Here is a 24348-nt window from a genome sequence, read left to right on the forward strand (position 1 = left end):
AGCATTCCTATCTCTTTTCTTTGCTGTATTTTTCTCCTTGGCACTTATCACTGTTTAAACTATCTCCTCAATAAGAACATAAACTCAGAAGGGACAAGTATTTGTGTTGTTTTGTACATGGTTGTATGGCCAGTGCCTGAAACAGTACCGGGCACACAGTGTACATTCAGTCACTATTTGTTGATTGCACGAATGATGTACACTCAGAGCCCATCTGCAAGGAGGAGACACAGAGCAGAAGAGCAGTCAGCCTGAGGCAGACAAGTTAGGAAAGGCTCCCTGACAAGAAGAATGGGAATAGTTGGCCGGGCAGGCCGCCTTAGATCGGGAGACCAGGCTTGGAGGTTGGGGGTAAGGTAAGAAAAAGGACAGGGAGCTGGGTTTGCTTGGGAGGACAGAGAGCCAAGGATGGAGAGCCCGTGGGATGAAGGGTCAGATGGTGAATTCTATGGTCAGGGGTTGGGTGTTGACACAAAGAAATGGCCTTAGTAGTATAGTTTACACAGAGAAGGCAGTGGTTGGTGGAAGACGTTGCTGAGCGGAGAGAGGTGGGGTCACTTGGATTGAAAGAGGAGATGACCCTAGCTGCTATGATTTTCACATCCCTTTCTCTTTTCCTTTCTTTTTTTTCTTTTTTCTTTCCTTCTTTCTTTTTTTTTTTTTTTTCCTTGAGACGGTCTTGCTCTGTCGCCCAGGCTTGGAGTGCAGTGGCGCAATCTCAGCTCACTGCAACCTCTACCTCTTGAGTTCAAGCAATTCTCGTGCCTCAGCCACCTGAATAGCTGGGATTACAGGCACCCAGCTAATTTTTCTATTTTTAGTAGAGACGGGGTTTCACCATGTTTGCCAGGCTGGTCTCGAACTCTTGACCTCAAGTGATCCACCCGCCTCAGTCTCCCAAAGTGTTGGGATTACAGGCATGAGCCACCACCCCCAGCCTCACATCCTTTTTAAGTCCTGTGCTAGCCTGCATTTCTCTTTCCACCCTCTTGCATATCTCAGAAGAAAGAGGTACTTGAAGAGTTTGCAAGAGATATTAGTAGTACCCGTGGCAGCCTGAACGTGGATGTTTTTTCCTCTCTGTTACCACCCACCTGTGAGTACAGTATCTTCCCTGAGGAAGGGAAATGGGCAGAACGGTCCCGTTAGCTTTTGTCATCCCTCTATAGCCTCTGCCACCTTCCAGGGACAACAGGTTTGCGTGGGGGGTGTGGGGCTCAGCTTTGATTAGCAGAGGTAGTCATCTTTAGAGTTGGTCCTGTAGCCTTGAGGAGAGGATCCTTTTTGTGTCTGCTGGGTCGAGGTGGCTGGGACAGATGGGCTTCCTCCTCACTTTTCAGTGCATGCACCAGCCTTTTCTGAGGCTTTGTCTGGTAGCACCCTGGTTTAGAGAGACATGGGCATTTGGAAGTAGCTTTCCATATACTGACAGAGCCAGTATATGGCTTTAGGGTTTGTGCTGAAGATTTGGGCCTGAAGGATGTGCTGTCTGCCCTTTTCCTAAAGAAGGGAATTGTGGGGAAATGGATCTCTGGATGCTTTATTTAGCATTTGTAGATTCCTCTGTTACCTACTTACTCGTGATGCTCATCAGAACAAGAAAGTTAGGGCAGTTGTCTCACCCTGGCTATGTTGCATGGCCCAGTAAAGGTGCTGATCCATGAGCAGCTGGGAGAAGGAAGAGCCAGGGAGCCCCAATCCCCAGTGGCCCCTCTCCATTGCAGCTGTCACATACGGCTGTCTGCTCTCACAAGCTTGCTCAGACTCCCCCGCCGAGCTACTCTTAGCAGCTGTTGGGTGGCGAGTAGTTGGGTTTTTTTCCCTGTCCTCCCCCTTTTCTGTTTGCAACAACCTCTCAGGGGAGGTCAGCAGATATCTTGGAGGAGACAGTTCCCAGGCCCTCATGTTTTTGGCAGCCTGTGCTTGTGCACAGAAGTTAGAGAGAAACTGGTTCCACTGGAGCGTTCCCCCTTGGGCCCCTCCCTTGGAATGGAAGTAGGGATACTGGTGGTGGGGAGGGATCTGGGCCTCTTTGGCTTCATGCTTAGAGCCAACAGCTTCCTCCCTTGGGTCGGGGCTCAGGAAGTAGTCCTGCAGCTCTCCCTGCCTCCATCTTGGACACACCGTCATCGGTGCAGCAAGGGAGAGGAGATGCAGACTGAGGGCCCTGTTTTTATGAGGGCTGGGCAGGCCCGGGAGGAAAAGGAGTGATAAGGCCAAGAGGGATCAGGAATCAGGGCTGGATTCAGAACTGTGGCTCTCTGCTTTCTGAAAATGTCTCCTTCCTGCTTATTTGCAGCGGGGGCAGGGGTCGGGGGAGCAACACTTATTCCATGTGCAGGGAAAAATGAAGCACTGCACCATACAGGAGTCCCCTGCTTTGGTCAGGGGACCTATGTTGACCTTTTTCCTGTTTTACCAGTTAATAATCCCTTAATGCACTCCTATATTTTAACTTGTTTTTTTTTTTTTGTTGTTGTTGTTGTTTTTTTTTTTTGAGACGGAGTCTCGCTCTGTCGCCCAGGCTGGAGTGCAGTGGCGCGCTCTCGGCTCACTGCAAGCTCCGCCTCCCGGGTTCACGCCATTCTCCTGCCTCAGCCTCTCCGAGTAGCTGGGACTACAGGCGCCCGCCACTACGCCCGGCTAATTTATATTAACTTGTTTTTATTAGGCTCCCAGGAGCCTGGGCCTGTGCTAGACATGTAGAGGGCGAGAGAATAAAGAGTGCCAGTGATTCCCTGAGCCTGAGCCTATATTCTCTTGGAGCTGGTTGGGATAGGAGTGGCAATACTTGTCCTCACCACTGAGGATCAGCTGGAATAACTGGGATATCATACATGTATAGCACTCAGAAAAGAGTAAAGAGGAGGTTGGCCCTGTTGGGTCATCAGGGAATGTTTGCTGGAGGACATGAACTGGGAAGGAGGCAGTGCAGGTGGAGAAGCCTGAAGAAGAACACCGACTGGGAGTGTTCAGAGGTCGATGAGCAGAGAGAAGGGCTCAAAGGGCCATCACCTCTACCCAGAAAACAGTGTGCCTGTTCCCCAGTGCCTGCCAAAGAAGCTGCTCTGTCTCACCGTGTTTCTTTCCCCACAGACGCCCCTGTCCTGGCAAGAGCTAGAAGGTGAGCGTGCCAGCTCCTGTGCACACAAGCGCTCAGCATCCTGGGGCAGCACAGACCACCGAAAAGAGGTAGCTACCCACTTTGACTTCCTGCCTAGGGTAGCGGCTTCTCGATCCCCTAGTACCATGCAATGCATCTGCTCCATGGTGGAGTCACACTGCTCACCTCTCCTATCTTGACCTGGCCTTTTCCTGATGAGATGGCTCCTTCCTAGCTGACTCCCACTCTGCAAATGGCCAGGTCTTAGGAGCCCAGACCCTCCTGCTAGGAAGGGGCTTGGCCAGAGGCTGCTAGTGCCTTTCAGCAGCAAGCACAGGGCTGGAGCCACCATTGTTCTTTGGGGTTGGATCCAGATAAGCAGCTCAGAGACTGGAAAAAGACAGGGAGGGAGTTCCTGGGAATTAGGATCTCTCAGCCTCATTTACTTCTTAACTACTCATCTAGTTTTTTTTTGGAAACAGAGTCTCACTCTACTGGCCGGGCTGGAGTACATTGGCATGATCTCGGCTCACTGCAACTTCCGCCTCCTGGGTTCAAGCGATTCTCCTGCCTCAGCCTCCTAAGTAGCTTAGATTATAGGCACCCACCACCACACCCACCTAATTTTTGTATTTTTTTTTTTTAGTAGAGATGGGTTTCACCATGTTGGCCAGGGTGGTCCTGAACTCCTGACCTGAGGTGATCTGCAAGCCTCAGCATCCCAAAGTGCTGGGATTACAGGCGTGAGCCACCACGCCCAGCCCTAGCCTTATTTTCAAAAGAAGAGAAAAATAACGAAATGTTCCCAAACACTTTTTCCTGGCCCTCCCTCTCCCTCAGGAGTGCTCAAGTCATTGAGGTTAAGGGGAGAAAGCTGTAGGCTGGAATATTCCAGGGCTCCCCATCAGCTCCTCCTGACATGCTGTGTGGCAGCTTCTGAGAGGGTCAACTCGATAGGACTCACCCTGCACCCCTTTACAAGAGGAAGTTGCTTCTGCCCTCTATTGCTGAGAACAATGAGAAAATATGAAGTGAATACGTTGAGAGCTTAAGACAAGGGGGAGATAAAAAATATTTAAACTTTTCAATGGTCAGAGTGGCAAGTTATTCACACTAAGAATGGGGAGATGTGGTATAAGTGACCCACAATAGCAAATCGGAAAGCTCTTTCTTCTTGGCTCTAGTCATAAATTTTATGGCTGTGGGCAGCAGATCTACTCTCTGAATTCCATTTAATTTAGGCTTATATTTAAATAGCTCTTCATCCCCTGAGCATTTTCCAGTTGAGGGCAAGAAGGTCCGGAATTGTACATGTGATGGGATAATATTCAAAATTGTTGATGATAATCTGTAATAGTCTCAGGATATGAAAGTCAAGACGAAATCCAATATTCCCTTCTTGAGTGTCTATCCCTGTTCCTAGTGTAGTCTACTTTAAACAAGGGAGAATATCCCCATCCTTCTTGGTCTCAGGGCCTTTGAGATAGCTGTGAATGTACTCAATGTCCTTAGCGTTCAGAAACATCATCTTCCATTGCTATTTATAGAGGGGTAGGGCCGGGCACGATGGCTCATGCCTGTAATCCCAGGACTTTGGGAGGCTGAGGCGGGTGGATCACGAGGTAAGGAGTTCAAGACCAGCCTGGCCAAGATGGTGAAACCCCGTCTCTATTAAAAATACAAAAATTAGGCCGGGCGCGGTGGCTCAAGCCTGTTAATCCCAGCACTTTGGGAGGCCGAGGCGGGTGGATCACGAGGTCAGGAGATCGAGACCATCCTGGCTAACATGGTGAAACCCCGTCTCTACTAAAAAATACAAAAAAATTAGCCGGGCGTGTTGGTGGGCGCCTGTGGTCCCAGCTACTCGGGAGGCTGAGGCAGGAGAATGGCGTGAATCCAGGAGGTGGAGGTTGCGGTGAGCCGAGATCGCGCCACCGCACTCCAGCCTGGGGGACAGAGAAAGACTCCGTCTCAAAAAAAAAAAAAAAAAAAAAATACAAAAATTAGCTGGGGCTGGTGGTGGGTGCCTGTAATCCCAGCTACTCAGGAGGCTGAGGCAGAGAATTGCTTGAACCTGGTGGAGGTTGCAGTGAGCCGAGATCGCGCCACTGCACTCCAACCTGGGTGAGAGAGCAAGACTCAGTTTCAAAAAAAAAAAAAAAGAGGAGTAGTCCATGCCTTTGGAATCTGTAAAAGACAAAATGGTTTCCATGTTGTATATTTTTAATTTTTTGGAATCCAATCCATCTAGTTAAGTGAGGTGTCCAACTCGTCTGAGGAACAGATCATCACAGTTTTAACACCACTGAGCTATTTTGAGATGGAAGATTAACTTCCATCCTCCTAGTATATATCTTCATGGGCCTCTGGCAGGAGCCACTCCTTGGAAGAGGGACCCAGTGCACTTTGGCTTTCCTTAATCTGCCTCTGTCTTCTTCTCTCTGGGCTGCTAGATTTCCAAGTTGAAGCAACAACTGCAGAGGACGAAGCTGAGCCGCAGTGGGAAAGAGAAGGAGCGAGGTTCCCCACTCCCAGGGGACCACGCAGTGCGGGGAGCACTGAGGGTATGTTTTCTCCCCCAGCCCTCTCCCCTTTGTTCTCCTCCATGCAGGCCCCCCTATGTGGGCAGAGGTTTCCTGGGTCTTGGAGCTGCCGAGCCCCCTACCACACTGCATGCCTTGTGAAGTTTTAGTCCAAACTTGGTCTTGCTGTGTGATATTGGAAGGGCTTCTTGCAGTTCTAAATCTCCCTCTCTTCTACCCCCAGCCCCATATAATTGAGGCAATGACTCTACAGCACACAGTAGACTCTGCAAAGCTCAAACTTTTGGAGAAAACTGCCCTGAGTGGACCTACTGCAATCTGTAACTGTCCCCAAATCACCCTTCATTCACTCAGTTCTGCCGTGTGGACATGACCATTATCCCTGGTCAGAATGAATGACTGTTGGCCTGGTGGGGCTGTGTGTGATTTTGTCATTTCCCTCTTCCTCAGGCGTCCCCTCCCAGCTTCCTGTCAGGGTCCCCTGTCTTGCGACTCAGCCCCTGCCTGCACAGGAGCCTGGAAGGGCTTAACCAAGAGCTGGAGGAGGTGTTTGTGAAGGAGCAGGGAGAAGAGGAGCTGCTGAGGGTGAGTGGCGGCCGCACCCTGAGTGCACCCACTGTCCGTGCCTCACTTGGCCTGGGCGAGGGGAACTGGGAGTCCTGCTCTCTGAGGCCTCACAGGCTATGGCTATGCAAACAGCAGCATACAAACACCAGCCTGAAAAAGGAATGCAAGTGGAGTTTATTAGTCTCAAATGACCTTACTTGTGTCACTAGGGCAGGCTTTGTGGTGGTGAGTACAAAGAGAGGGGGCAAGGATTGGCAGAGAGGAGGCCCCCCCGCTGGGAGGAACAGACAGGGGTCATCTTTAGCCAAACTGCCAGTTCTCACTGTTCCCCATGTACTCGGCACCGACATGGGCACCTCAGTGCCTGCTGCTCCTTGCCCCTTCTCCATCTCTACCTGGTAATACGCGTGCCTCCTTCGTGCCCAGCTGCTCCTATGCAGCCTTCTTCCTGACTCCACTCCCAGGCAGAATATGTGCTACCTTTGCTGAAGTCTCGGGCACTTTTTTTTTTTTTTTTTTTTTTGGAGATAGAGTCTCGCTCTGGTCGCCAGGCTGGAGTACAGTGGCGCAATCTCAGCTCATTGCAACCTCTGCCTCCCGGGTTCAAGTAATTCCCCCACCTCAGCCTCCCGAGTAGCTGGGACTACAGGCATGCGCCACCATGCCCGGGTAATTTTTTGTATTTTAGTAGGGGGTTTCACCATGTTGGCCAGGATGGCCTCGATCTCCTGACCTCGTGATCCACCCGCCTCGGCCTCCCAAAGTGCTGGGATTACAGGCGTGAGCCACCGTGCTGGTCTCAGGCACATTTTTTTTTCTTTCTTTTTTTTTTGAGACGGAGTCTTGCTCTGTCGCCCAGGCTGGAGTGCAGTGGCGTGATCTGGGCTCACTGCAAGCTGCGCCTCCTGGGTTCACGCCATTCTGCTGCCTCAGCTTCCCGAGTAGCTGGGACAGGTGCCCGCCTTGATGCCTGGCTAATTTTTTTGTATCTTTGAGTAGAGACGGAGTTTCACTGTGTTAGCCAGAATGGTCTCTATCTCCCGACCTCGTGATCTGCCCGCCTCAGCCTCTCAAAGTGCTGGGATTACAGGCGTGAGCCACTGCGCCCAGCTGGCCTCAGGCACAATTTTATATTGACACAGTTTAATTGGGGAATGCCAGTTGGCCAATATTAATATGATTCTAATGGGCACACTTCTCAGTTTATGATTTACCTACTAGTTGATTTTGAATTTGCATGTGTGCAGGATTTTACATATACCCAAACACATGCACATAATTTGGCAGCTACAGGTTCAAGTACCATTGAGTGTTTTTAAAAGGGGGTGAGGAGGTATGTAACACATGCTAATCATCAGCATACTTGTTCTGCAATGGTTACAGCACTTACAGGCTCCTGATGATTTGCCGCTATTGTGCCCTCCAGCATACATTATCATCTTTGTGTTCCTAGAGCCCAGGGCACAGAAGGTCCCTGCCCTCATGAGGCTTATAGTCTTGTGGGGACAACACATTGATCAAGCCCTACAGGTGAATATGTAATTATACGTTGGACTGTGAGTGCTATTAGGGATAAGAGCAAAGTGCTATGGATGAAACAGGGAGTTTCTTCTAGATTGAGGGGTGGCCAGGGAAATAAATGGCTGGAGGAAATGGTGTTCTGTGGTTGTGTGTCATGGATAGAGAATGACAGCAGCAAGGGAAATACCCTTGGGGTCACTGTGCTGCTGCAGGCCTGAAATGCTCAGGGCTGACAGTCTTTACCATCCTTCCCCGTTAGATCCTTGATATCCCTGATGGGCACCGGGCCCCAGCTCCTCCCCAGAGTGGCAGCTGTGATCATCCCCTCCTCCTCCTGGAGCCTGGCAACCTTGCCAGCTCTCCTTCCATGTCCTTGGCATCTCCCCAGCCTTGTGGCCTGGCCAGTCATGAGGAACATCGGGGTGCCACCGAGGAGCTGGCATCCACCCCCAACGACAAAGGTAAGCTGCGAAGGCTGAGGCAGCAGGGCTGACTCTGGGGCACACGAGTGGCTCCACTCCCTTTTCCACCTCTAGTCAATTCAGGCCCAGCATTCTCAGTACCCTACTAGAATATCTTTATGAGTCATCTTTCTTCTGCACATTATACCAATGATGATAATGGTCCCATACATCCTGTTCTGATTGATAATTTAGGAAGTCACTGCATTTATACTTCTATTTAATCCTCACTGGGATGCAAAGAAGCAATCCCTGCCATCCCCATTTTTGGGCTGAGGTTCAGCAAGCTGTAGGGGAAAGCAGCGAGTCTTCATTCAGATGTCCACTGTACTCATTCCCAACAATGGTTTCAAAGTGGTTGTGAGTGATACAAAGTAAGAGAATGTGGTTGCTTGCCCAGGGTTGCCTAGTTTGACCCAGACCAAAACCCTTTTTTTTTTTTACTCCAAATCTCTACTTTCTACAATGCCCTAGCTACTTCTCTGAGAAAATGAGATAAAATTCCTGCCTCCTAATAATGATCCTTATATTATAAAGCACTGTGCCTATGTTGTCTGATTTGATTGTCACAGCAACCCCATGAGGTAGGCTGGTCAAGGGCATGATCTAACAATACACATGGGTAAACAGAGCATAGAGTAAGGAGGAATAAATGTGAGATAAATACAGATAAAGTCAATATTTGCAACCTAGGCAAAGTACATTCACTGTGTGGAAAGGGAGAGAATTTTATCCTACAAGTGGGGTTGAGTAAAGATTGCTTCTCTGAGTCGGAGAAGAGTTCTTCTTGGAAGAAAGGATAGATTTTCAAGACTGTGGACAGGAAGAAGCTGTGGTATGTTGGCAGGGAGGGTGTTACAGTCGTGGAAGAAGGCAGAGAGAGACGCAGTTAGGATTCCTTCAAGTCTGAGATTTGGAGTTCCGGTCCCAGTCTACCTCCTGGGAATATAGAATTGGTATGAGATCTTAACTTTCCATCCATTCAACTCCGTTTTTCTGTTCTGTTATATACTGTGTATTTTTGTAAGCTGCCTCAAAGGTTTTTAAGGTAGAGTATAATCACACTGGATAAGCACACCCACTACCCTCCTCCTTACCATGTGTCCCCAGCCTTGCCACTTTACACCCCAGTCCTGGACCCAGAAAAGTGGAGGCCTTCCCTTCATCTCCACTAGACTCAGCCTTGCTCTGTTCACAGCCTCCTCTCCAGGCCACCCAGCCTTTCTTGAAGATGGCAGCCCATCTCCAGTCCTTGCCTTTGCTGCCTCCCCTCGGCCTAATCATAGCTACGTCTTCAAACGGGAGCCCCCAGAAGGCTGTGAGAAAGTGCGTGTGTTTGAAGAAGCCACGTGAGTACACCAAGTGGACAGGGTGTGGGAGGGGAGGGTGGGCCTACATTCTCCCATCTTCTTCAGTCTCAGACTCTCTCTTGTCATAGAGGTGTTGTCAACTTTAGATGATAAGTATTGCCAGCTTTCCATGATCAAACGTGTTGACATTACCTACTCTGAGCACTTAAATCTTTGCTTATCATTATCTCCATAGAAACCTGCTCTCTGCCCACATGCCAGCCACAAGCGCAGCAGGAGCTGGAAAGAAAATATATCTGAAACCTAAGCCCTTTGTTTCTTCTATTTTTTTCCATCTCCGGGGAAGGTGTGAGAATTTGCTAGACCATAATCAGAGAGAGAGAGAGAGAGAGAGAGAGAGAGAGATGGGGGGTGTGGGAGAACATACTAGTATTTCTCTTCAGTCAGAGATTAGAAGTGTTTCAGCCCCACTGGAGTAGAATGGGGGGCCTAAACAGCTTAACAGTTTGAGCTTCGGAGTCAAGTCTTCACCCTGTGGCTGCAGTGGTTCAAGTGTCATGAACTGCCAGACAGAAATTTCCAGTCCTTGCAAGTAAGGACTATGGAAAATTTCCAAACCAGATTGGATCGTTCAGAAGCTATTCTTCTGTTGATTTCTTTACACTTCCCTCCCATTAGCCGAGAGTATTGAGAGCCAACCTTTCCAAATGCCCTTGTCCCCATTAGCAGGCACCAAAGAGCTCATTTCATTTCCTGCTGCCAGCTTAATACTCACCAGGGCAGATTCACACCAAGTTGGGGTTTCAGTGGCAGTCGGGAAGTTTAGTCATGGTGTGTGAGTGAAGATGTAGCTGGGACTGGATTTGGGTCATTGAGAGCACCATTTGTATTTCAAATAAGGGAGCAATAACCCATGGTGGCAGCCGAAGGTACATACAGAAGCCACAGTAGGAGTTACAGAGAAAACCATTGCCACTAGAGGTTTTGTTACTGTTATTATTGTTGCCTGGTATCCCTTCAAGACTCCTGGGTCCTCTGAGAAGCTGTGGAAGGAAGAGGCCAGATCTCTTAGCTTCAGCAGACTCTAGGCTCTTGTACCCTCCCTCAATCCACATTATGGTGGAGTAATTACAACCTGGAAATGTGGGTGGAAATTAAGCTGTAGCTCATCTTGATTTTTTCATAGACTCAATGCCAGAAGAGGCCTTAAAGTCAGCTCATTTAGCTTCCTGCCCCTGCATTAACCCTTTAAGAGAGGTGGTGGGCTGGGTGCGGTGGCTCATGCCTGTAATCCCAGCAGTTTGGGAGACTGAGGTGGGCAGATCACTTGAGGCCAAGAGTTCGAGACCAGCCTGGGCAACATGGCAAAACCCAGCCTCTACTAAAATACAAAAATTAGCCGGGTGTGATAGTGCATGCCTGTAATCCCAGCTCCTCAGGAGGCTGAGGCACGAGAATTGCTTGAACCCGGGAGGTGGAGATTGCAGTGAGCTGAGATCGCACCACTACACTTCAGCCAGGGCAACAAACTGAGACTCTGTCTCCAAAAAAATAAAAATAAAAATAAGAGTGGTGGTGATCCATCAGTGATTTTCTAAGATATGCTGGGATTGAAATTCTGTAGTTCACTGAGGTTTCTTTATTTAATCAACTTTCTTATTGGGAAGTTTGTGTGTTTAGCCATTCTTTTGCCACATTTCCCCCTTCTTAGCTGTTGTCCCCTCCAAGATCATCTGGATTTTCCAGGCAAGGAGTCAAGGTATTCAGGGTCATGCTGGTTGCCATCATGTTCTCTGAGTGTTGCTGGATCTCCCTTTGGTCACCTTCCCGACACGTACATGCACACACCTAGAACGTTCTCTCTCTTGCCCATTCCCCATCCCTCCATAAATTGGGACTCTTTTAAACCCTTCTCCATCAGGGAAGCCCTTGCCACTGTGGAGTCTCTAGGACGCCAGGCCTTCCCAAACACACCTAGCACATGGGCCTTTACCTTCCACCTCTCCTGACTCTGTGCCAGGTCTCTGCTCTTCTTTTCACACCTTGCTCTTCCTGGGCTCTAGAATTATTGGAATTCCAAAATTAAGATGGTAATTGGCTGGGTGCAGTGGCTCATGCCTATAATTCCAGCAGTTTGGGAAGCCAAGGGAGGATTGCTTGAGTCCAGGAGTTCAAGACCAGCCTGGGCAACATAGGGAGACACCCTCTCTACAAAAAATTTTAAAATATTATCCAGGTATGGTGGTGGGTGCCTGTAATCCTAGCTACTCAGGAGGCTTAGGTGGGAGAATCGCTTGAGCCCAGGAGGCGGAGGTTGCAGTGAGCCAAGATTGCACCACTGCACTCCAGCGTGGACAACAGAGTGAGACCCTGTCCAAAAAAAAAGATGGTAACCAATTTATCAGTCTGTATACTGAGTGCATTTTTCTCTGAGTGTATATATTATACTTCAATAAAAAGTAAAAAAGAAAAAGGGGAGTGGTGAGAACCATTGGTGGCAGAGCTTCACCATCTTCCCATACCTTTGTCTTCTCACCTGGGATTTTCAAACCGTCAGCTTCTTAGGGCTGTTTCACCCTCTAGGCCTGGCTAGACAGTAAGGAATCAGGGCTATCCCTTACTCAGGAACTCTCTGATCTGACCTTTTATCATTCCATCTTCCTAAACAATCAAAAGAGGAGGAATGATTCCTCTCACATTACAAAGGTGAGACAGGCTGGGTGCGGTGGCTCATACCTGTCATCCCAGTGCTCTGGGAGGCCAAGGCAGGAGGATCACTTGAGCCCAGGAGTTCAAGACCAGCCTGGTCAACATAGTGAGACTCCCATCTCTACCAAAAAAAAAAAAAAAAAATTAACCTAGAATGGTGGCAGGCATCTGTAATCCCAGCTTCTTGGGAAGCTGACCAGGAGGATTACTTGCACCTAGGAGTTTGAGGCTGCAGTGAGCTATTATCACACCACTGTATTCCAGCTTGGGTGAGAGAGCAAGACCCTGTCTCTAAAAAAAATTAAAAAATTAAAATTAAAAAGGAGGGTGAGACAGATATGACAAGGACCACATGGTGAGTTAGAACCCAGATCTTCTGATAAGGTCTAGCTGCCTTTCTCACAGTTGTTGCCATCCTTTCCTCTCAAAGTTTTGAAAATCACACCTTTCTGGAAACCAGCCTGGGCAGCATACAGAGACCCCTTCTCTACAAAATAAAAATAAAGCAATTAGCTGGGCATGGTGGTTCATGCCTGTAGTCCCAGCTACTCAGGAGGATGAGGTAGGAGGATTGCTTGGACTGGGGAGGTCGAGGCTGCAGTAAGCCATGATCCTGCCACACTGCACTCCAGCCTGGGCCACAGAGTGAGACTCTGTCTCAAAAACAAAACAACAACAACAAAGAACCCCATACCTTTCAAATGTGCCCAACAATTAGATTCTTTAGGCCAGTAGATTTCAACTAGGGAACATTTGGCAATATCAAGAGACATTTTTAGTTGTCACAGCTAGAGGGGAGGAGTCGTGATACTACTGGGATCTAGTAAGTAGAGGCCAGGGACGCTGTTAAGCATCTTACAATGCACAGGACAATGCCTCCATCCCCACCCCTGCAACAAAGAATCATCCAGCCCAAAACGTCAGTGGTGCCAAGGCTGAGAAACCTCACTTTAGTCACTTGGCTTTGATCTCTGCTTTCAGGCATGTGGTCTGTCCCCAAAACACCATGCACTGAGGAAATTTTTCTTTTCTTTTCTTTCCTTTTTTTTTTTTGAGATGGAGTTTTGCTCTGTTGCCCAGGCTGGAATGCAATGGCACGATCTTGGCTCACTGCAACCTCTGCCTCCCGGGTTCAAGCGATTCTCCTGCCTCAGCCTTCTGAATAGCTGGGATTACAGGAGCGTGCTGCCACACCCGGCTAATATGTTGTATTTTTAGTAGAGACAGGGTTTCACCATGTCGGCCAGGCTGGTCTCGAACTCCTGACCTTAAGTGATCCGTCCATCTTGGCCTCCCAAAGTGCTGGGATTATAGGCGTGAGCCACCATGCCCGGCCACTGATGAAATCTTTTGAATGAAAAGATTTCTTGGTCTCCACTTCTTGAATCACATTGTCAGGAAGTTCTCCTTCCTGTCTAGCTTCAATCCCTCCTCTTTTTAGCTAAAGTGCATTTCCTGTTGTTCAGCCATATTTTTTTAAAAATAGAGAGCTGAGGGGTTTGGTTTTCAGTCAAGTTCCGATTCTGTTTGAACAGAGACCCAGCTCCCCTGCTGCCCTGATGCTGTGACATCTCACCCTCTCTCACTGCCTGTTTCTCTCTGTGTGTACGTATGTGTCTTCTGTGTCTCTCTTCATCCTCCAGGTCCCCAGGTCCCGACCTGGCCTTCCTGACTTCCTGTCCTGACAAGAACAAAGTCCATTTCAACCCGACCGGCTCAGCCTTCTGCCCCGTCAACCTGATGAAGCCCCTCTTCCCCGGCATGGGCTTCATCTTCCGTAACTGCCCCTCAAACCCGGGGTCTCCCCTTCCTCCGGCCAGCCCCAGGCCACCACCTCGGAAGGATCCAGAGGCCTCCAAGGCCTCCCCACTGCCATTCGAGCCATGGCAGCGCACCCCACCATCAGAAGAGCCTGTGCTTTTCCAGAGCTCCCTGATGGTCTGAGGGTCCCACCCCTGCCCCACTTTACCATAGAGACCAGTGCCTTGGTGGCAGGTCCCTCCCCAGGTCCCCTGAGATGGGGTATGGAGGGGCCCTTCCCTCTCGGCCTTCGAGCACTTTCTTTCACTTATTGTGTCAAAGCCCTGGGTCCTCTTTTTGATGGGCACCGGCCCCTCTGAACATGATGGGACCTGCCTTCTCCACTAGTAGCTGGGCAGCTCACAACTCACACCTGTGTACCTGCCACATCCCTCACTTGGTGGAAAACACCCAGAAGGTCTTGAGTCCCCCACCCCTGGGTGTCAGTCCAAATGACTGTATAGGAGGCCCTTATTTTTGTCACAGAGCAAGCTGGCCATGAACGAAGGAGAGAAGACGCCACAAATTTCCTTCCCTCTCCTCCAGGAGACCATAAGATAGATCCCCCATCCTCTCAGATATATCCCCATGCCTCCCTTTCATTGGAGGAGCTGACCAAAGCAGCCCTAATGGGCCATAACATTTGACCAATTCAGCTGCTGGCAGAGGGAGGAAACAAGTGTTTTCCCAAGTGGCATTTTCATCTCGCTTTCACCCTGACTAAAGATTGTCTTAAGTAGCAGCCCAGCCCGCCCAGCCCCAGGTGGGTAGTGGGGAGGAGGGCTGGCATTCCTCCAGGTGGCAAATGGCGACTCTATACCCTCCGCCCGCCCCAGGGCTGGACTGGATTAGAAAAATGCCTATTTTTCTTGTATCGATGTAGAGACTCTATTTTCTCCCAAAGACACTATTTTTGCAGCTGTTTGAAGTTTGTATATTTTCCGTACTGCAGAGCTTACACAAAATTGAAGAATGTTAATGTTCGAGTTTTCTTATCTTGTGTTTAGAGGTTGTTTTTTCCAGATCTTGGTGTTAATAGACCAAATAAATAAATAAATATTCCCAGCAGCTTGAAGTTCTGTTAAATATTTGGGGAAGGAGGAGTGGGGTAGAGATTAAGGGTATTATCCTGATCATTTCATCTTTGTCTTCAAGAGAAGGAGCCTCAATTCCCACATCTGGGTGTTGTTATGGCTGTACACAGAGTTCCTGTCCTCTGGACACCATGCTTGCATACTTTACACGGACATACAAACAACAGACCCATGAAAAGGCTGTCCAGAATGAAGAGGGTGGTTTGTCCTAGAGGTGGGGTGAGGGAGTCACTGGGGAAGTTACCCATTCTTGTATGAGTCTGAAAAAGCTCCCTAAGGAAATGGGTTTCAGAAAGGAAAAGCAGGTGACCAAGGGAAGACAGTTTGACATTGTGGGTGTTCTTTGCACTGGTTGGATCTCTTGACAGTTTTGGGGAAGCTTTGGTTCATCTCAGGGAGTACCCACAACATAGTGTGCAGCCTTGAAGGGAACAAAGAAACGATACAAAGACAGTTTTCTTATCCTTTTGCAGCCTTTATAATGCTGCACCTGTAAGAGCTCTTAGGCTTTTGGGAAAAATGGGAATAACCATCTCAATATTTCAATGATGCTTTGGAATTTCCAAAGCATTTTCACAAAAGACGCATCCCCATTGTATGGGTGAACAGTTGACTACCCCAAGGGCAGTCATAATAAGTACAATTGTATCTACCTAATAAGACCTGACAACAAACTCCTAAACTAGGCTATCCCAACCACCATTCATTGGGCTGGTAAGAACTAGCTATCATGTTAAGTGCTTTACATAAAGTGTTATTGAAATATGACAACCACCCAGTAAGAGAAATATGGTAAGTCCCACTGTATAATCAGGGAAGGACAAATAGATTGAATAACTTTCCCCAAAATACACAGATATGAAATGGGGGAGCTAGGATTGGAAACCTGATCATTTGAATCCAGTGCCCATGTTTCTAACCACAGCGCTCTCCTGCTTGTTACTATATTCCCATTAATTTCACATGAAGAAACTCGACTCAGGACAAGCGAATCGTTTGAGGTCCCAGCTGGTAAAGAAGTAGAGCTGGCAGGTCGCTCCTCCCAGCTATTTGGTGCCCTGGCATCGCGGGGGCTGAGCCAGTAGAGTAAGCTACGGAGCAAGAGAGCAAATGTATGGGGATTCCCATGCCACTGGGGATTCCATGCCCAGACAGTGGGCTGGGGACAGACGCTATCTTCTATCCCTTACCCCTCCCTCTAAAAGACTTCTGGCTCCCCCGCAAAGCCTTAGTGAGTCAGGCCCGGAGCGACGGGTGTGGTGCTGCCCAGTATTTCCTTCCTTTGCCTGAGGCTGTGCCAAAAGAGCAGGCTGCTAGAAGAGAAGGAGCCTCGACCTAGAGAGCAGCCCAGAGTCCACCTGGTGGCCGGAGATTTGGGCCAATTAAGTTGGGGATTGGAGGTAATAGTGGGAAAACCTGAGGTCAGTCTTGCCCGGGCAATTCGTGCCAGCAAGTGGAGACCCAACACTTGCATGAGGAAGGGATCCAACGAGGAGCTCATTAATGGGAAACATTCAGGAGCGCGGCCCAAGGGTTTGCGCCATTGTTGGTGAGTTGTTCAGACTTGGAAGAAAACGGTCTTCAGTAAGCTTGCATTTCCACCCCTCGACGTGAAGAAATAAGATCAGGGCTGAGAAACAGTGATGACTAATAATACCTTAAACTTGCACAGCATACTTTACAGTTTACAAAACACTTTCACCAACCTCAATTCATTTGATCCGCACAACAGCCAAGAGGCGACAAGGTGGCTATTACTAATTATCCCTAGTTTCCAGACCTGGAAAACTCTGGCTCAGAACTTGGGTGACACGGGTAGGTTACCCCGCCTTTAAGTGACCAAGCCGAGACTTACTGTGCCGCTCTCGCCCTTGGAAGCCTAGTGATGTGCCTAGGTAATGAGCAGGTAAAGTCGCTGACGCTGGGCAGCAGCTAGACGGCGCTGAGGCTCCAGTAAGAGATTTTGGCATTAGGACCCAGCAGAAGCCTGGCCGCCCGCCGCGGAAAAGACTATTGGATTTGCTCTGTCGGCCACACCTCCTCCTGCCCCGCCCACCTGTCCGTCTTTGCACAGCGCAGCCAATTGGTGGCCTCCACATCCTTATACGTCATTAGTCTACGCCCAGGTGGCTCTAGGACACCCTGTGGTGCTCTGGGTCGCAGTTGTCCTCAGAGTTGCCTGATTGGAAAATCTCCAGGGCGAGGGATTAGTCTCGAGACTGCCGGTTCCTCTGGCCCTCAGGGATGGAGCCAAGGTCCCAGGGTGGGTTTTCTTTCCTAGGAAGTGGTTGCTGGGTTCTGAGGAGTTTCCTCCTTGGCAGCCCTGAGCCGGCAGTTCTGGTAGCGACTGCTGGGCCCTGCTGGACGGCGGTCGCATGCAGCTCCTATGAGGCCCCTGCCGCCGGTTGGCGATGTCCGGCTGGAGCTGTCGCCTCAGCCGCCGCTGCTGCCGGTGCCGGTTGTGAGCGGGTCTCCAGTCGGCTCCTCCGGGCGTCTCATGGCCTCTAGCAGCTCCCTGGTGCCCGACCGGCTGCGCCTGCCGCTCTGCTTCCTGGGTGTCTTTGTCTGCTATTTTTACTATGGGATCCTGCAGGAAAAGATGTGAGCGACCCCGGGGACGGGCCGACATTCTCTCCCCAGCCTGTGACAGGGGTCCCGGGCCTTCTGCCTCTGGACCCGGGCTTTCCTCTTGTCCTCCTGCCTGGCTGTCGCCCTCTTAGCACCCCACTACTTTTGCAGCTATGGCTGAGCCTACCCAGAATTCCAGAACTCCAGGTTTATTTTCTGGATTCTTCGGACTTGGTTATTTTCTTTTCTTAGCTGTTTTTCCCCGCTTGGTTTTAAGGGCCTGCGTTTTACAGGCTGAGACTTCTACCCCTCAAACAGGACCCGAGTCGGCCCCCTTTTGGTACTCCCAGATGCTTGCAAACAACCGATTCGCCCTCGGCCTTGGTGCCATAGCCGAAATACCGTCTCTTCCTGCCTGGGGTACCTGATTTCACTATCTCGTTTTGCATGTTTCCTCTCCGTCTTTTTCGGGTATTCGTTCCTTAGGCTTTGGAATCAGTAGGCTGGGATGTCTAGTTTCTAGATCCAGTAAAATCAGCCCCTTTTGCAAATGAGCCTAGTGGTCCTTACAAACTCTGCCTACATCCAGAGAGGCAAGATAATTTTAAAGTTTTCAGTGGCTCGGGATATATTAGATGACAGTGAGTGAAATATACTAATTTCTCCCTCTTTTCTCATGCATTTCATTTCTAGAACAAGAGGAAAGTATGGGGAAGGAGCCAAGCAGGAGACGTTCACCTTTGCCTTAACTTTGGTCTTCATTCAATGTGTGATCAATGCTGTGTTTGCCAAGATCTGTGAGTACCTAGATAGTAATTTGTTGGGTACCCCACCACCCCAAGTTCCCTCAGTATGCTGGGTATTAAGCGTTGATTCAACCTTAAAGGCTAACTCATGATCTCCACCGCATTTTGTACCTACACAGCCTCTCTCTGAAGTCTGTAAAACTAATGACTTTGAAGTGGAGTAAAATATTACTTCCCCAATTTTTATCAACTTCTGAGTTAGAAATGTTCAGAGAATGGGTTTTCTGTATTCCAAATCCCCATTGAAAATACTTAAAACATTTTTTTCTTTCCCTTTGATTTTCTTTTGTGTGTCAGCTTCAAGCATGCTTTGAGCATTCTCTCTTTGTTCCCTGGGGACTAGCAGCAGGGCTGACTGGTCCCTTGAACTGAATGAGGCCCCCCACCTCCACCCTGCATGTGGTCTTTTGTTGGGCTTAGGTAGAATTGGAAAGATGAATAATTTTCAGAGATTTCCCAGTGTAACAGGACAGAAATAGCTTGTGTCTTATTTGACAGACAAGTTCCTTTCATGTGGCTTTAGCTTTGCTTAGTGGTCCATCCTAGCCCCACCAGGTTTCTCTTGTTTTTTTTTTTTTTTTTTTTTTTTTTCTTTTTTTTTTGTTTTGTCTTCTCCCAGTGATCCAGTTTTTTGACACTGCCAGGGTGGATCGTACCCGGAGCTGGCTCTATGCTGCCTGTTCTATCTCCTATCTGGGTGCCATGGTCTCCAGCAACTCAGCACTACAGTTTGTCAACTACCCAACTCAGGTGAAACCTCAGGGTGGGATGATGGTTGGCTCAGATATCATTTGAAAAGGACTAAGAGTTCTTCCCTCAGGTCTGTGAGTTTAAAAAAAAAAAAAAAGATAACAGTCCTGTAAGACATTAGGAGCGTATAGAAACATAGAACTTAGGTTTAGTGGTGGTGGGTTGGGCCATGATAGGGCTGCTTTCTGAGGCTGAGGTCTCTGGTGCAGGCCCTGTCCTTACTCATCTTAATCAGTGCGGTACCTAGCATAGTACCTGACACATCACAGATGCTCAGAAATTATTTGCTGGATTTAATTTCAGGTCCTTGGTAAATCCTGCAAGCCAATCCCAGGTAAGCAAAGAAGATGGTCTTCCTCTTCTGTCGTCACTCTTCCTATAGTAAGCTCTCTGTCTGCTACAACTGTGTCCCTCTCAGCTTCATCATCCCATCATGGCTGTCTCCAAGGACTTTCCCTCAGCCCTCCCTGCTGCCCATCCTGTCATCTGTGTCACTTCTTGTGATGTTCATAGGCTGGTAATCCTTAATAGGCGCTAAAGGCTGACCTAGCCTGCTTCACTTGGTCAGCCATTTCTGTGCTGCATGTGTTTATATTGTCATTAGACAACTTAATTTCCATTTTGATCATCAATTTCTTTATCTCAAATTCTTTTCCTTCTCCACTGTTCCCCACCCTTGTCCTGTCCCTTCCTGGACTTTTCACCTTTGTTCTCTACCTCCTCCCTGTCTTATACTTAACCCTGTTGCTCAATCCTTATCTAGATGCCAGCCTGGCACCCTCCTTTTGTCCTCTCTAAGCCTTCCTTCTTAGTCATTCTTTTCTCCCTGAGTCTTTTCTTGGTTCATGGGAGGGAGGGTATTGGGGTCATTGATGCCTTATGGATGCCTGAATTTTCCACTCTGTTTTTTCCCTGTAGTCATGCTCCTTGGGGTGACCCTCTTGAAGAAGAAGTACCCGTTGGCTAAGTACCTGTGTGTGCTGTTAATTGTGGCTGGAGTGGCCCTTTTCATGTACAAACCCAAGAAAGTTGTTGGGATAGAAGAACACACAGTTGGCTATGGAGAGCTACTCTTGGTATGAGATCCTGTTGGGGAAGGCAGCCTTTTCCAGCAAACTTAACCAAAGGATAGCCTCACCTAGGCAGGCAGAAGGCCAGTTATGTGTCAAGGGAGGTTGTGGTGCTCCTTGTCCCCATATCTGGTCTTTGCTGCAGGCCCCTGGCTCTGTTAATGCCATAGTGGGAAACCTGAAATATTTAACTACAACTCAGCTCTCATTCTGGAGAAGAGATAACTCTGAGGGTTGTGGCTGAATCCTGGTGTGAGGTCACAGAGACCTGAGAGCAAAGAGGGAAGGAATAATGTCTCTCACTGTGGCTTTCCAAGAAACCTGGAAGCCAGAGTTTAAAATAATATGATAGTAGCTGGTATATATGCAATAGGCACTGTTCCAAGTGTTTTACATGTTAATTGACTAATTTTTACAACAATAATCTCATATGTAGTATTATCTCCATTTTACAGATGAAGAAACTAGGCACAGAGAGGTTAACTCGCTTGCCCATGGTCACTTGGCTATTTGAAGTGGCAGAGTCAGGATTCCAATCCAGGCAGCCTAAGCACAGGATCCAGTCTCTGGAGCACTATACTCCAAGCTAGGAAGCTAACCTGCTGGGACTACTACCTTTCCCCTCCCAGTATATTGGGCAGTGAGCTTCCTGCTCTACTCTGATTACAAAATCACTATGTAGCTCAGTTAGCCTGTCAGTCCAGTGCCTGGGCCAGGGGGCGGGGGTGGGGGGCAGTGAGCATGGTCTCTCCCCACCTTCCACTTGTGAGCAAATGGCAACAACGTTTTGTTCTGAGGACTTTAAAGGCAGTGGCTTTCCAAGGAGCCTGAGAGTGAGAATCCTGTGTCCTGGGTTAGGAAAGGGCCCTGTTGGCCACTTCATTGCAGGCTGCACCCTTTCTTTCCCAGCTATTATCGCTGACCCTGGATGGACTGACTGGTGTTTCCCAGGACCACATGCGGGCTCATTACCAAACAGGCTCCAACCACATGATGCTGAACATCAACCTTTGGTCGACATTGCTGCTGGGAATGGGTGAGAGCCAGTTCTGCTGTTCTTCCCATGTATCACCAGAGGGCAGGCTGCCCTCATCCTTTTGATCCCTCTAGCTGTTAGCTGCCCAGACCAAGGGCCTGAATTAGTTCCAAGATGCCCTTTTGTTCAAGCCCTTGAGAAACCTTCCTGGAAAAACCTGCACCAGCAGGATTTGTTTGCTACTTGTTACTGGCACAATGAAGGAGAATCGTGTGTCAGGTATCATGGGAAGACACTCGGTAGTAAAACACAGGGAAGTACCTGGGAAATTTACCTTTCATGAGGGAAATGAGACACACGTAGTGCTCACCGGAAACAGAGTTAGCTGTACACTGAAAACAGTTCAAATGTGAATGATTTGCTTTGAAATCAGTGCTTCCTAAATTTTCAAATGTGGGCACATGTAGAAAGTATTTTTTGTACAGCACACTGGGGTTAATGGTGGAGGCTGCTGATGGCTGGAAGTGACTAATGCGAGGGGCTTCCTTGAGCTAAGGATGTGTGGGTCAGCATCTCTACAGCATCTGAGGATTTCTGCTTGTAATCACTTTGGTAGAAGTAACTCGTTAACTTTTAAGCCTTTCTCACAAAATTCTCTTTAGTTTCTCTAATCAGAGAAAAATGTGAGAAGAATCCATGATGAGACGATGCAAACCCACACCATACACTTTCCTGCGTCCCACCTCCTTTGCAGTTCTTTAACAGGCCATGTGCAGGAGTGTGAGTGTGTGTGTGCGCATTTTGTGTGCACCAAATGCGCCATACATTTGTTGACATGTCTTCTCAGGAATCCTGTTCACTGGGGAGCTCTGGGAGTTCCTGAGCTTTGCTGAAAGATACCCTGCCATCATCTATAACATCCTGCTCTTTGGACTGACCAGTGCCCTGGGTCAGGTGAGTGCTTGAAAGGAGATGGCTTGGCTTCCTTACTCTGGCAGCTGGTTCCCTAAGAAACACTGGCCTGGCTGGAAGAAGAGGGTGGCAAGATCAGCCCTGAGGTCTGTTTATAGACCTTAGACCAATGGCAGATACCCAAGAGCCCACCAGACCTCACTTTTATCTTTCTCTAGAGCTTCATCTTTATGACGGTTGTGTATTTTGGTCCCCTGACCTGCTCCATCATCACTACAACTCGAAAGTTCTTCACAATTTTGGCCTCTGTGATCCTCTTCGCCAATCCCATCAGCCCCATGCAGTGGGTGGGCACCGTGCTTGTGTTCCTGGGTAAGTGGCCACACAGAGACACAGTGACAGCTGAATTTTTTCTCCTAAAATTTACTTGTATATTTATGGAATTTATTTAAATATTTTAGAGAAAACCTTTTTTTTTTTTGAGACGGAGTTTTGCTCTTGTTGCCCAGGCTGGAGTGAGTGCAATGGTATGATCTCGGCTCACCAATCGGATGAGCCTCCTCCTCCTCCTGGGTTCAAGCAATTCTCCTGCCTCAGCCTCCCGAGTAGCAGGATTACAGGCATGCACCAGCATGCCCGGATAATTTTGTATTTTTAGTAGAGATGGGGTTTCTCCATATTGGTCAGGCTGGTCTCGGACTCCTGACCTCAGGTGATCCCCCCGCCTCAGCCTCCCAGAGCACTGGGATTACAGGTGTGAGCCACCGCGCTCAGCCCAGAGAATACTTTTTTAAAAGAGAAAAGAGGCTGAGTGTGGTGGCTCATGCCTGTAATTCTAACACTTTGGGAGGCTGAGGCAGGAGGATCGCTTGAGTTCAGGAGTTCGAGACCAGCCTGGGCAACATGATGAGGCCCTTGTCTCTGCAAAAAAATACAAAAATTAGCTGAGCGTGGTGGCACACGCCTGTGGTCCCAGCTACTCGGGGCTGAGGTGGGAGGATTGCTTGAGCCCGGGAGGTGGAGGCTGAGGTGAGCTGTGATCACACCATTGCACTCCCACCTGGGTAATAGAGTGAAGACCCGTGTCAAAATAAAAAGAGAAAAGGAAGCTTTATTTCTAATCCAGCCTTCCTAGGGTCTCCCTCTGTTGCTCAGGCTGGAGTATAGTGGCGCGATCATAGCTCACCACAACCTTGATCTCCTAGACTCAAGCGATCCTCCCACCACAGCCTCCCAAGTAGTTGGAATTATAGGCATGTACCACCACGCCTGACTAATTTTTTTTTTGTAGCGATGGGGTCTTGCTGTGTTGCCTAGACTGGCCTTAAACTCCTGGGCTCAAATGATCTTCCTGCCTCAGTCTCCCAAAATGCTGGGATTGCAGGTGTGAGTCACCACATTCAGCCATAGCCTAGAGGTTTTGACTCTTAAATTTCTTTTAAGTCTTGCTGTATTTTATATATATATACATGTGTCTATATTTATCTGTATATATAGATAGATCTATATAGACACAGATATCTGTAATAACTAGTATCCTGGTACCATTCTCTTGTCTCTGAGGAAGTTACATAAAACCAGTGTTCTGACACGTATTTTATTTAAAGCCCCCATTTTGGAGATATAAGGCCAACTACCCCACCCTACCACAATCATTGGTAAGTTTCATTTCCCCCCATAAGGCTAAGCCCATTTTCTTCCTTTTCATAGGTCTTGGTCTTGATGCCAAGTTTGGGAAAGGAGCTAAGAAGACATCCCACTAGGAAGAGAGAGACTACCTCCACATCAAGAATATTTAAGTTATTATCTCAAACAGTGACATCTCTTGGGAAAATGGACTCAATAGGAATATGGGACTGAGTTCCAGTCTTTTTTAAAAAAATAAAATCAAGCAAAATCACATATTCTAAGAAATGCACTTGGATTTTAACAAGACAGAGTTGGTGGTTTTTGTTCTTCGTGCCCTGGAGCACAGTCTATGGTAAATAAGGAGGGAGGGAAGAGGCAGAGCTGGATGTTCATTACCAAGGCTGCTCCTCTCGCGGGTGTGGTTAGCATGGTTGAGTGGGTGATTCCCCCAAGAGCCTGAGCATTATAGGGAGGAACTCTGAGATCGCAGAATTGTGCTAACGGCTTCTGTTCCGATGGGTGAGGATTG

General features: G+C 48.5%; 2 protein-coding genes across 9 annotated transcripts in view; both read left to right on the forward strand.

Annotated features, from left to right (window-relative positions):
- Positions 1 to 15082, forward strand: part of FAM117A (family with sequence similarity 117 member A) — a 54773-nt gene extending 39691 nt beyond the window's left edge. For 3 of the 5 annotated variants that reach the window (XM_058445142.1, XM_058445141.1, XM_058445143.1), the window contains 7 exons: positions 3097 to 3192; positions 5557 to 5667; positions 6097 to 6231; positions 7597 to 7743; positions 7994 to 8195; positions 9394 to 9544; positions 13858 to 15082. In XM_058445142.1, the coding sequence (XP_058301125.1) occupies positions 3097 to 3192; positions 5557 to 5667; positions 6097 to 6231; positions 7597 to 7743; positions 7994 to 8195; positions 9394 to 9544; positions 13858 to 14158 (1143 nt within the window). In that variant the 3' untranslated portion in view covers positions 14159 to 15082. The remainder of the gene's footprint in view (positions 1 to 3096; positions 3193 to 5556; positions 5668 to 6096; positions 6232 to 7596; positions 7744 to 7993; positions 8196 to 9393; positions 9545 to 13857) is intronic. The other 2 variants (XM_058445144.1, XM_032163294.2) reach the window with 1 other exon arrangement.
- A 2176-nt stretch (positions 15083 to 17258) lies between these two features.
- On the forward strand, positions 17259 to 24092 carry SLC35B1 (solute carrier family 35 member B1). Of its 4 annotated transcripts, XM_058445871.1 has the most exons (10): positions 17497 to 17709; positions 17995 to 18096; positions 18370 to 18473; positions 19102 to 19232; positions 19536 to 19566; positions 20151 to 20308; positions 21212 to 21338; positions 22126 to 22232; positions 22409 to 22562; positions 23901 to 24092. In XM_058445871.1, exons 1-10 carry the CDS (start codon positions 17606 to 17608, stop codon positions 23951 to 23953), a joined length of 1071 nt encoding a protein of 356 aa, XP_058301854.1. In that variant the 5' UTR covers positions 17497 to 17605; the 3' UTR covers positions 23954 to 24092. The 4 variants fall into 4 exon arrangements, with proteins under 4 accessions (XP_032019190.1, XP_032019187.1, XP_058301854.1 ...); XM_032163299.2 differs by lacking the exons at positions 17497 to 17709; positions 17995 to 18096 and adding an exon at positions 17259 to 17371 and having other exon boundaries at positions 19127 to 19232; XM_032163296.2 differs by lacking the exon at positions 17995 to 18096 and having other exon boundaries at positions 17476 to 17709.
- Positions 24093 to 24348: the final 256 nt, after the last annotated feature.

This window comes from Hylobates moloch, unplaced genomic scaffold (genome assembly GCF_009828535.3).
Source record: "Hylobates moloch isolate HMO894 unplaced genomic scaffold, HMol_V3 SCAFFOLD_10, whole genome shotgun sequence".
In the NCBI taxonomy this organism is placed as follows: domain Eukaryota; kingdom Metazoa; phylum Chordata; class Mammalia; order Primates; family Hylobatidae; genus Hylobates; species Hylobates moloch.